General features: G+C 49.5%; 1 protein-coding gene across 1 annotated transcript in view; it reads right to left on the reverse strand.

Moving 5' to 3' along the window:
- Positions 1-12,680, reverse strand: part of magixb (MAGI family member, X-linked b) — a gene marked incomplete at its 3' end in the record, with an annotated part of 35,540 nt that overhangs the window by 21,960 nt on the left and 900 nt on the right. The window contains exons 2-5 of the mRNA XM_084479866.1: positions 10,949-11,238; positions 7,335-7,451; positions 1,602-1,721; positions 23-211 (exon numbers count right to left, since the gene is read on the reverse strand). Of these exons, the coding sequence (XP_084335992.1) occupies positions 23-211; positions 1,602-1,721; positions 7,335-7,451; positions 10,949-11,238 (716 nt within the window). The remainder of the gene's footprint in view (positions 1-22; positions 212-1,601; positions 1,722-7,334; positions 7,452-10,948; positions 11,239-12,680) is intronic.

Consider the following 12,680-nt stretch of genomic DNA (forward strand, 5'->3'; position numbering starts at 1 on the left):
TACAGAGCGCCGCAACACCTGCCTGGCAGAGCAGAGTCTCCCTCGCTGATGTCCCCCTCCTCCACCCCCTCCTCCTCCACCGCCTTCTCCAGGTTGCTCAGAGACTTGCTGCGTGTGCGGAATTTTTTGAGAAGGTTGCGATGTTCCTGGTAGGTGATGGGAGGGCTCTCCGGGCTGATGTGGACCGGCCGGGGAGTCCCGTAATAGTTCCCTGGGAAAGAGGAAATTACAAGAGACATGCCAACTTTGGATGAAGGATGGACGGAGCTGTTAAACGCCGCGCTGCACGCTAGCCCTTTTCCTTCCTTTTTCTGTCCTTTTTTCCGCGTGAAGGATTCATCTTCAGCGGTATCTATACGGCACCGCTGTCATCCCTGCTGCTGCTGGATCTATAGAAGCAGTAGTGGTGCGTTCAAAGGGCTGCCATGACAACAGAATACAGTCCTCCTTATAGGAAGAAGGAGCGAGCCATGAGCGAGCCACGCCATAATCTGACACTCAACGCATCTTCATTTGAACAATACTGTTATTTTAGTAGCGGCAGTCGCAGTGGTATTATTGCGTCTACTGTACTAGTAGTTGAATTGTGTGTATTGTGTCAGCTTAACATGAGAACAAAAATATGCTAAACGGTTGGACGTGATATGAATAGCACAGAGCTGCGTTGTGCGTGCCGCTGCACATCAATCTCAACCAAAATAAACAGATTGGATATTTAGTATATTTGAGTCATTTGTATCAATAAGGCGGCCGGTGGGCGGACGGTGAAAGTTTATTCCTGACGGCTGCGGCCCCAGCAGCGGTGAGCAATACGGCCTCTCAGGGGGGCCGGTAAGACCCAGACTCATTCTGCCGTGGCCTCAGTCGTATCCATCTGCTCTGGCAGCAGAGCACCAAATCATATTAACCTGCTCCCATTGGCTGCCGACTGCTGCTGGAGGATCAGGGGTGAAGGCAAACACTAGATTGGTGCACTGCCCACCACAAAGAGGTCACCCTCCTCCACCTCCACCACCACCACCTCCGCCGCCGCAGTGGGACCGCCGTGGTTTCTGCAGGCTATACTGGTGTGTTGCCTACTGTCAGTGTTCCTGATTGCCTCGGTGGCAATATGTCTGTCAATGTCACACAGGCGGGGTTAGGGGTGACATTTATTGCGCCCATTAAACGCTTATGAATAATGGATGCTTATCTATCCTCAGCGCTTTTAATCAGTTAGCGGTCTAAGCCCCCTTGATTAAGGAGGAGTCTGTAACAGGACCACCCATATATAATGCATAATCACAGGCCGCACTTTATAACGGCCTTTGATGCTTCCAACCAAGGAAAAAAAATATCCTCAGAAAATCCTCACATTATAACCTTTTCATGGTCATTCTATGTTAGAGTTCCGCACACGATTTTGAAAAGGCAAGGTAAGGTAACGGTAATGACGATATGAGTCAGCTCAAACGACATGAAGGATAGCGATTTACCCCAAGACATTTAAGATATGTGGGGAAAAAGTGAACGATACGGCAAAAGAAACACAACGTTGGGTTCGCCTGTTCTTTGACAAGAGCCACACCTGCGGTACGCGTCACCAGAGAGCTGCTCCTCACCTTTAAACTTGCCGCTCTCCAGCAGAGCTCCTGACTCCTCCAGGGCGAAGAACTCCTCCACAGAGACAAAGTTGTAGTCCACCCCGGAGATCTCCCCGGCGCGGGGCCTCCTGCTCGTACCTTGGGGAGGGACGGGTCGGAGAAGGTGACATTACACCGATGTCTGGGAAGCCAGGAATAAGCCGTGCAGCAGCCCAGGATTCGGGATAACGTGTCAATCAATCCCGGTCTTGGTATTGTCTTTAGTTATTTATGTGAGGGTCTTCCTGGGGGGGGGGACACTCGACACACAGAGACCTTCATCACGTTCCGCAGAGTACTCAACTCAAGACAAAGAGAAGCATGACTCAAATAAGGCGTTTAAATATATTAGATGGATCGGTTTGCAAATGTTTGTTACATTTTAACATCTAATGAACTTATATCTTAAAATAGATATAATTAAGCTAATTGTCCTGAATTAAATGAGGAAAATAACTGCTAAAGTCATCCTTAACGAACCATTAAATATATTGTTATAAAATGTGCTGCGGCTAACTACCAACCAAAAAAAAGAAAAAGAATCAGGACTATTATGAATTCAATACATCAATACCTCATTTATAACCCATGAGCCCGAATTAAACATTAATAAGAGATTCTAAAACGGTGACTTTAATTAAAGCCGATTCCCGATGGTTGCCCCAGGACATTGGCCTGTCACCGTAATAGATTGAGATTCAGTTTGGCCTCTGAGATGGAACAGAAAAATAATCCAAACCAAGCTGGTCCAGAGAAACAAGCCCACCCCCACACGTCATAATGGAGCTTCACTCGGCCACTTTATTGTCCCTTCTCGTGTTTAGATTGAACCTGCGTCTCGGTGGAGCTCACGAGGACGGCGCCGTGTTCAGACACGTCCTCACAGTGTTCACCACAACACACACACACCACCTTCATGCAATTACCCAGCCAGGCAATCTGGTGTGAGAATTGTCATTTACGCATTGGCCTACAATTCGACCTCTGTCTCCCCCTGACCGTGAGATAAGGTAATCCTCCCCTCCTTCCCCCAGACACATCCACACAGATTGAGGACAAATCTGTACCCTCCTTGAGAGCTGCGTTTCATTGTTGCAGAGAGAGAGAGTGTGAGAGAGAGAGAGAGAGAGAGAGAGAGAGAGAGAGAGAGAGAAAAAAAAGAGAGAAAGAGAGAAAGAGAGAGCGAAGGAGAGAGAGAGAGAGAAAAGAGAGAGAGAAAAAGAGAGGGAGAGACACACCCTGTTACCCTATAAACCCAATGATTAATGCACTACTGTCTCAGGTGCACACATACACACACAGGGGCCTCTGTGGAGTCTACACACACAAAAGTGCTCACATTATGTGCACACAAACACCCCCACACACACACACACACACACACACACACACACACACAACCCCCTCCGCAAGCACACACTTACTGACCAACACACACACACACACACATACACACAGACACGCACACGGGGACACACACACACACACTACAGGAGCCAGTCACTCGGCCAGACGAAGTCCCATAGCAACAGTGTTGTTTAGCGTCCGCAGCCCAATCAGCCCCAGTGATGACAGCGTAATGAACGCCGCCAGAGCTAATAGTCTGATGGCCTCTGACAGGAAGCGCTGCTATCTCTGAGCCCGTCCACGGGATCGGAGGCCGTCCTTATCCCACAACCTCCTTGGAGATATATATGACAAGCCAGCAGCGGTCAGGATGGATTATTGACATCCTATCCCTCTGTGACGAGCCCCCCCCCCCCCCCCGCCCCTCCAAGCTCCCTCCCAAACTACCTCCCCCCCTCCCCCCGGGCAGCTCATGGCGGGGGGGGGGGGGGGGGAGGTGAGAGGGGAGAGCTGGGTGAAGCAGAGCCGTCACACAGTCCTGGATGTCCATCCAGACGCCGCATTTTACAACAACGTCTGTCAGGATAGTGCGTCTGCGTGGTCAGAAAAAGAAAACCATCCGCTTCACAATAGCAAAGCCATAGCGCGCGTTCTCATTTAGAGAACTACAAGAATAAGTGACTGCTTCCCTGAGATGACGTTTGTTAGGTTGTCCAGTGGGCCGGAGACGAGCCAGAGACGGTCCCCAAATCGTTGATATTGATAAGGCATCATCTGTATCAAAGTCAGGGCGCGCGGTCCAAGAGATTAGATCGATAATCCAGAAAACGGTCGGAGACACATATCGGAATCTGCCATACGGGATAAAGGCGGCCAGAGCAAACACGGGCGGGCGTTAAGCCTATTCCCCATCAGGCCGTTCCACTGGCCAGCCAACTGGGACACTAAACACTGGGCTGCTCCCTAATGCCATTACAGACAGTCAACATCCTACACACACGCACAGGCCCTCGCTGCACTCCGCTGGCCCTCCCCCTACTTTTGGCATCAAGATTTTCTTTCACTTGTAATTCAATTCAGCCTTTTAAATATTGATGAATGGCCTGCGTTTACTTACCGCTGTCAGTCACTTTCTTTATTCATGACCCCGGCCTGACTGTGAAATACGCTGGCGCATGAGGAAGGGCCCAGTGAAGTCCATGAGGCGTACCTATAGCATACTGCCAAATAATAACAGGCTTCACTTCTCCTGAGGATGAACTAAAGCTGCTTCTTTATGAAGACGTATAAAGAGTAGCCTACACAGTTCAGAGAGGAGGCTTATGGGATTACCAACGTAGCCAAACAGTACATGGTCAAAAACACAGCATTGCCATGTTGCCGTGGGCCAAACTTACTAAGACGTTGTAAGAAGACGATTTTTTGGATCATGAGCTTTGATGAGGCTTAAAGGACGTGACTTCCCCCCCGCATAACAAACCCTACTTCATCCACTGGCGTAATGGGAGGAGGACACATGAGGACCTGAAGGGGGACCACCATGAGGCCGGTTGGAAACAGGTCAGGTGTGAGTTCCACTTGTCATCAAAACATCTTCAAACAGACGAGGGGCGGACGAGATGGCGCCACCGGCTCCACGCTCCACGCTCATCCCTGAGTGGAGTGAGAACGGATTTGCCGGTTCCCAGGCTGTCTCAGGCTCAAAGCAGCGTGCGTGTGTGTGTGGGTGCGTGCGTGCGTGCGTGCGTGTGTGTGTGTGTGTGTGTGGTGTTGATACTGATGCCATGAGAAAAACAGCTTCTTTGTGTGTCACAAAGATCAGAAGATTACATAGACAGGCTGGGGGTGGTGTGTGTGTGTGTGTGTGTGTGTGTGTGTGTGTGTGTGTGTGTGTGTGTGTGTGTGTGTGTTGGTGTGTGTGATTTTGTCACACAGGGAGGGGCGGGGGGGGTTGAAAGCCTGTCTTGTTGTCACTGATAATATGTAGAAGAAAACCCTGAGAGCCAGGTATATAGTATTTATATAGTATTTCCTTATCAGGGAGAGGAGAGCCACAGGGAGCCAGAATCAGGATGTAGAGGGCCCATGTTAACACTAAACCTTTAATTTAACTAAACATTTAATAACATTGCTTCCTTTGATTTGTGTAAATGCAAAAGGAATACATGTTGAATCTATGTTTGCGTTTGTTTTTGCAAAATACAATGTTATGTGTAACTTTAATGACAAATGCTTGTGAATCCTAGTAATCTTTGTATATGACAGTTCTAGTAGTGCTGTAGTATTTTGCTCTGATTTATTATGTTTCTTTGTACATTACATACACTTTCCATAGGAGAGCTCTGGTCTTTATGCTACTGCAATGTTAAAGGGGACATATTATACCACCAGGTGTGAGTGTGATAAGCCGTTACAAGCCGTTTTGAAAATCTGCCTCTTCTGACATCACAGGTGGGCGTGTCCACCTAGACGTGTGCTGGATAGATCAGTCTACCAGCCTACCCAGTGGACTGTAGCAAACGTTGCTCATCTACACTCATCTACGCTCATCTACGTTGCTCAATCACACTCACACCTGGTGGTATAACATGTCATCTTTAAATATAGCAAGGCATCAGATTGAATACATAAATCATATAAGGAGAACAATGGCTTCCAGCCTCCCACAGGGTAGACACAGCTAATAGACCATGTCTTCCCACCCTCATACATATGTAGCATATGTTAGACAATAGCATGTGATTCAGCATAAGGAAAAACACTGGGAGCCTCATTTCAGATGTAAATGGTTTGGTGGAAACATTGGAAGCGTTTGAAAGGCTTGTAATTGAAGTGTAATTGTCTGTGGCTGCGATGTGAATATTTAAGGCTGGTGTTCCCAGAGTGACAGGGTTAGTATCTCTCGCATTGCCGTCTTGGCAGTAGGGACCCATAACGTGTGTGTCCCTCTCGCCCGTGTGTGTCGTGATGTGAGGAGTAGTACAGAGATGACCTATTTCATGGACTAGAGGAGAGATTAGCATACAGTCTACGATACAGTGGGGGGGTCGGCGACTACGCGAGGTGTTCTAGATCAGAAGTAAGTAACTGTTAGTAAAGAGACGTTATCTAAGTCATCGTTACATTTAAAAAGTTAGTGTCAGTGAATGTAATGTAATGCAAATATTAGGAAACTAAAACCATAAATCACAGCAAGGGGCTCTATAAGAGACTAACGAAATGTCAACACCGGAACTCCCACTTGTGGCGGCCAGGGTAGCTCTAGCCGCTGGAGTATGACATCACATGACAGGGTTTAGACTCACTTCACTGAAGCCCGCACACACACACACACACACACACACACACACACACACATACACACACCAACAACAACAACAACAAGAACATTAGCCATTTAGCACCACTGCTGCAGTACTCAGACAGACAGGGGTTCAAATGCAAGAGCAAACTCCCACAGTTCAATAAACACAAGACACACACCCCCACCACCCACACATGAGCACGAGCACACACACACACACACACACACACACACACACACACACACACACACACACACACACACACACACACACACACACACACACACACCCAGAGAGTTGCTAAGGGAATCTCCATATTAATGAGGTTTGTGATTCCCTCACCTGGTGCTCCACTGAAAGTGTTTGTGTGTGCGGATGTGTCAGGATTTTAATTTAAATCCACACACCTTCGCCTTGAGCAGATTGACTCTAAGGAAGTGTCAGAAACAGCACTCCAGTCTCAGGCGACAATCTACACAAGTGTGTGTGTGTGTGTGTGTGTGTGTGTGTGTGTGTGTGTGTGTGTGTGTGTGTGTGTGTGTGTGTGCGTGTGTGTGTGTGTGTGTACAGGCATGGTGGTGGTGAAGTTCTACAATGTTTAGTTGTTTAGTTGTGTTGCAGCAATCAATTACTGCTTCACTATTGATTTATTAACACTTTACAAAAAGGGTACATTAATTAACCATTTGTTAGCATTAGTTGATGTAATAAGCATAGCTAAGAGTTTATAAATAATAATAGTAATAATTTTAACTAATGTATTCATTTATAAACTATTTAATAGGATTAGCTAACCCTAACCCTTACACTAACCCTAGCCCTAACCCTTACCCTTACCCTAACCCTTACCCCTATGCTATTGCTATTGCATTGTTCTCTAATGCTTATTACTGCATTTACTTATGTTGTTTATTGGTTAAATAGTGTACCTTTATTGTAAAGTGTTACTTCTAACCCTATTTATTCACCCTATTTATACCACCCTCAACAAGGACTAGAGGAGGAGGAGGAGGAGGAGGAGGGAGAGGAGGAGGAAGAGGAGGAGGAGGAGATTACTTACATGGTACAGCGCGGAGGTAGAGGTTCTCCCGGATGACCTGCTGTAGCTGGCTGTCCACGGAGCCGGGGGTGAAACACTTGCTGAGATACAACCTGAGATCCTTACACAGTGATGAACCTGAGAGAGAGAGAGAGAGAGAGAGAGAGAGAGAGAGAGAGAGAGGGGGAGGAGAGGGGATGAGATGAGATCACAGCTTACTAAGTGTCAGTAATCACAAATGAGCCTCATTATGTTGTTGTAATTGAGGCCTATCAAGTAGGCAGCTTAAAAGGTGGCAGGATGTAGCATCACAAAGAACGGTGGCTGAAATCCACACGTTGGGAAAGCCTTATTTACGACCTCGGCCCCAACACACACACACACCAATAACGTGCACTCATCTCCCATGCATCTGACAGCGGTTAAGTGATGCAACGCGTCCCCACCTATCAACCGATTTAGAGTTTGGTTTATAAACCATAACCATGATTCTGTCAGCGACGAGAGAGAGAGAGAGAGAGAGAGAGAGAGAGAGAGAGAGAGAGAGAGAGAGAGAGAGAGAGAGAGAGAGAGAGAGAGAGAGAGAAGCAGAGAGACAGAGAGAGAGAGAGAGGCAGAGAGAGAGAGAGAGATGCAGAGAGAGAGAGAGAGAGAGAGAGAGAGACAGAGAAGCAGAGAGACAGAGAGAGAGAGAGGCAGAGAGAGAGAGAGAGACAGAGAGAGAGAGGCAGAGAGAGAGAGACAGAGAGACAGTGTGAGAGAGAGAGAGAGAGAGAGAGAGAGAGAGAGAGAGAGAGAGAGAGAGAGTGAGAGAGAAAGAGAGAGAGAGAGAGAGAGAGGGAGGGAGCTGATCAGCGGGGCTCTGATAACCTCTTCCACCCCCTCCCCTTGCCTCAGATATCTTCATCCATCCCCGGCGCTTTACGGCCTCTGATGACAGGTCACTCGCTGTTATGGATGGCCTCGGTGCATTTACCACTTGTCACTTGTGACAGAAAACTACACCACTCTCCCAGGGTTACCCCCGCCCTATGAGCCAAGACACCACACCTCCCCACCCACCACCACCACCACCACACCACCACACCACCACCACCACCACCACACCACCACCACTACCACCACACCACCACCACCACCACCACTACCACCACACCACCACACCACCACCACACCACCAACACCACACCACCACACCACCACACCGCACCACCATACCACCATTGCCACCACCACACCACCACCACCACCACCACCACACGTCCAACACCACACCACCACCACCACCACCACCACCACACGTCCAACACCACACCACCACCACCACCACCACACCACCACCACTACACCACCACCACCACACCACACCTCCCCGCCCACCACCACCACCACCACCACACCACTACCACCACCACACCACCACCACCACACCACCACACCACCACCACCACACCACTACTGCCACCACCACCACCACTACTGCCACCACACCACCACCACCACACCACCACACCACCATCACCACCATCACCACCATCACCACCACACCACCACTGCCACCACCACCACCACACCACCACTGCCACCACCACCACCACTACTGCCACCACACCACCACCACACCACCATCACCACTGCCACCACACCACCACCCGCCCACCCCTGCCCCTTCTGCCACAGTGGTACGGCCGGCGGTAGATTGAATTTGCCACGCTATTAAAAACCCTCACACTAATATAACTTTATTAGCGGAGGCAGTCAACCCGCAACACACATTAGACCGGCCACATATGCTCCCCTAGACAGAGGACGAGCCCTGGGCGGCCATTTCCACCGGAACAGAACCTAAAGCTTGTGTGCATCACGCGGTGCAGCAGCTGTCCCACAATATGCTTGATGAACTTTTTTTATTTTTTTTTACACATAATAATTGCTCCGGCTTATAATTCAGGAGGAAAAGCTACAACCAAGTACAATAGAACGGCCCTTCAGGCTGATTCAGGGTGGAAACGTCCAACCACTACTTTCAATACAAAGTGTTAATCCCGTTTAACAGCTAAAAGGGTCTGGACTGGACTGGGGGTACTGGGGGGGGGGGGGGGGGATGTGGGGGAGGGTTGCGGTACATTCACTCATCCATCACTGCCACCCGGTACAGGCAGGCAGGGCACCCAGAGGAGGCAGCGGCCGGACCCTGGGATGATAATAGATCCAGCGTGGGCGGGGGGGGAGGGGGCGGGGGAGAGAGGGGGGGAGGGGGAAGCAGGGTCCTCATTTACACTCCTGTGGCCGATTTAGCCATCAATCTCCCCCCCAGCAAGGCCGCTGGGAGCCACAGGCAGGTGTCAGTCTGGAGACATATTGCTCTGCTCAGGCCTAACAGAGACATCAGTTACCAGAGCCCTCCCCGCATAAACGCCAAGGCCGTCGGAGGGTGACTGACGTCTGGGCGGACGCGGCCGCGGCTCAGGGTGTTGCGGGGCGTGTGCGTCAGTGGATATTCTCACCCCCCCCCCCCCCACCGTCCCACATATTGACCGAGCGCCTTGACGTCCGCCCGGAGACCGGCTGACACGTGCGGATCAGAACACGTCAGGGCTTATTGAGGGAGAGACTCTGGGTTTACTTTATTGGGTGAGGGGGAAATTAGGTATGACACGAAAGATGCTAACAGATGCTAACAGTATACGCTGAGTGATTGGGGCTGTTTGGTTTGTTAGGGTTAGGGTTGGGTTATGTAACTCTAGGGTTAGGTTATGTAACCCTAACCCTGACCCTGATGCACAAGGGATCAGATTCAGACCAAAGCATAACCCCCAGCGACCCTCCTTCCCAGTTGAGGGTCTTTCCAGTGGTTTTGGGGGACGATTGACCGACATGACTTAATGTTAATCAGCCATCTAAACGCTCCATCTCTGTGACGCGATGCAAACATCAGGCTGGCTTAAAATAGAGAAATCATTGCAGTGTGCATGAGCACGGGCGCTCCAGGGTCGCATCTGATTCATGGGCTGTCAGTGAACAGAAAAAGACCCAAACTAGGCCACAATAAACAGTGGTCGGGGAATGAAAGGACGGCAATTGGTTGGAAACATATATTATTATTAGGACTATTATTAGTATAAACACGTTAAACATTGCCATTAGTCATTCTGTCAACTGATTGTTTTCTAAGATCATTACACTTAAAGGACCTCCACTGCATAATGGGCCCTTTTTAAAAGTAGCAAAAACACAGATGTAGCTCATAACATAAATTGTGGGTCCTTTCGATGTAGGTTTGGCAGTGCGCCAGTATAGACCCAACTACTCAGGTAAATACACAGAGGCCGCACAGGTTCTGGGACACTCATAAATAAAACCAGCCTAATGTTCAAATCTGAGCAACAGGAAGAAACTCTACCCTGCTACTGCAGAACGGTGAAAGGTGACATCGAAGGGTGAAACACTTGACACCATTTTTATATATTCCTCAACACTATTTATTAAATTGCCCTTTGCTGAAAAAGCTCTCCACAGACGCGTGTTGTTCACACTCTCGTCGTTCTTCTTTAGTCGTGTGTTTCCAGCGCAGATCGCACCGAGGGGGCGACAGCGGAGGGGTCGTACATCATGGACCGAGCGCTCCCACCTACCGGGCGACACCGTCTTGATGCGTACGGGGTGGGGGCAGGAGCTGAGGACCCCCCGCACGTCCCCCAGGGTCATGCCCAGCACCGGGGTGCCCCCGATCTCCAGGATCACGTCGCCCACCGTCAGCCCGCCCCCCGGAGCCGAGGTGACGAATGGGAACTCTGCGTAGTCGGCTCCTCCGCCGATGGCCACGCCCAGGTCGGCCGAGGACCCCACCAGGGGCACGAAGCTGTCCTTCACCTTGGAGTGCCAGTGCAGCTTCCTGACGGCCGTCTTAGACATGGCAAACGAGCTGCAGGGGACAAGAGTTACACCGGAAAAAAAGTTTGTAAATCCATAAGTTTCTAACCCTTAATGGCAAATTTTGCGTTGCATTTAAGGACACAAATGTGCCCCGTGTTCAATATGTTACAATAATATCCTCAAATAATTAAAAACAACAGATTCAGCACTTTAAATAACAGTTAATTACAGTCAGGCTGGCTGATCTACCCTGCGCTGCGTAAAGTATCACACACACACACACACACACGTCCCCTCAGCTTCATTAAGCCAGCCCTAGCGAAGATGGATGTAATGTATTCACATAAACCCGCGGCGACGCATTGAGACGCATCTTCAATCGCACGAAGAAGAGGAGGACGGCACAAACAAGCCAGCTGAATCATTACCGAGAGCGACATCATACACGCCGGGACGGGAACGTGTCACAACAGCAGGCTAACAAATGAACGGGAACTTTAAACCTGCTGAGCTCCACGGCTTACTTCTATCAAATATATGGAACGGGTGCTCGCTCTCCTCCTGCTTAAAATACATGAATAATCCGATAATCAGTGTCATTGATGGAGGACGCCTGCTAAACGTTATTTGCGTATTCCTCCAGTGGTGGTCACTAGGATGACTCAGGCCTAGGACGCCATGGTGACGACTCAAGAGACGAGGAAGGAAGGGAGGAAGGAAGGACAGGAAGAAGCTGCAAAGAAAAGAAGGAAGCAAACATTTCAGGAGGGTATGAGGAAAGGGAGAGAGAAAGAGAGAAAGAAGGAAAGAATGACCGAAAGGAAGGATATAAAAGAGGGAAGAGGGAAGGAGGAAAGGAAAGAAGATTGACATAAATATGGAAGGAGGCACGAAAGGAAGGAAGGAGGTATGGAAGGAAGGAAGGCACTAAGGCGGCCAGGAGGGAGGGTAGACAGAGCCAGGCATATCAAGCAGCGGAAAGGCTCCCCATGGGTCTGTTTTGCAGTGAGGGTCTAATAAAAGCAGTACGAATGGTCCCAGGATGACCGGATACACCTAATCCTTTCTAGCTGACTGACCAGAAGACAGGCTTGAGCTGACAGAGATCCCCTGTCTACAACACTCGCCCCTGTAGTACTACAGGCCCAGAGAAGGCTGTCTCGGCCCGGGAAGGAGCAAACATGACCCAGGAAGACGCCTATATAAGGATTAATGAGCGAGAGTCTGCGGAAAAAGTTACAGGACGTATTGTACGAAAAACAAAGAATCTTGAGTATCGATAGATTGTGCGTGATTGTGTATTTTTGCCTTTTGGGAGAGATAGAGGGAGCCATAATGAGAGAGAGACAAAGAGAATGGGGGGGGTGGGGTGAGGGTGGGAGAGGGAGAGAGAGAGCGAGAGCAAGAGAGTGAGAGGGAGAGAGCGGGAGCAAGAGAGAGAGAGAGAGAGAGAGAGACAAAGAGAGCGAGAGAGAGAGAGAGGGAAAGAAA

Source organism: Micromesistius poutassou (genome assembly GCF_964030765.1).
Source record: "Micromesistius poutassou genome assembly, chromosome: 15".
NCBI classification, from domain to species: domain Eukaryota; kingdom Metazoa; phylum Chordata; class Actinopteri; order Gadiformes; family Gadidae; genus Micromesistius; species Micromesistius poutassou.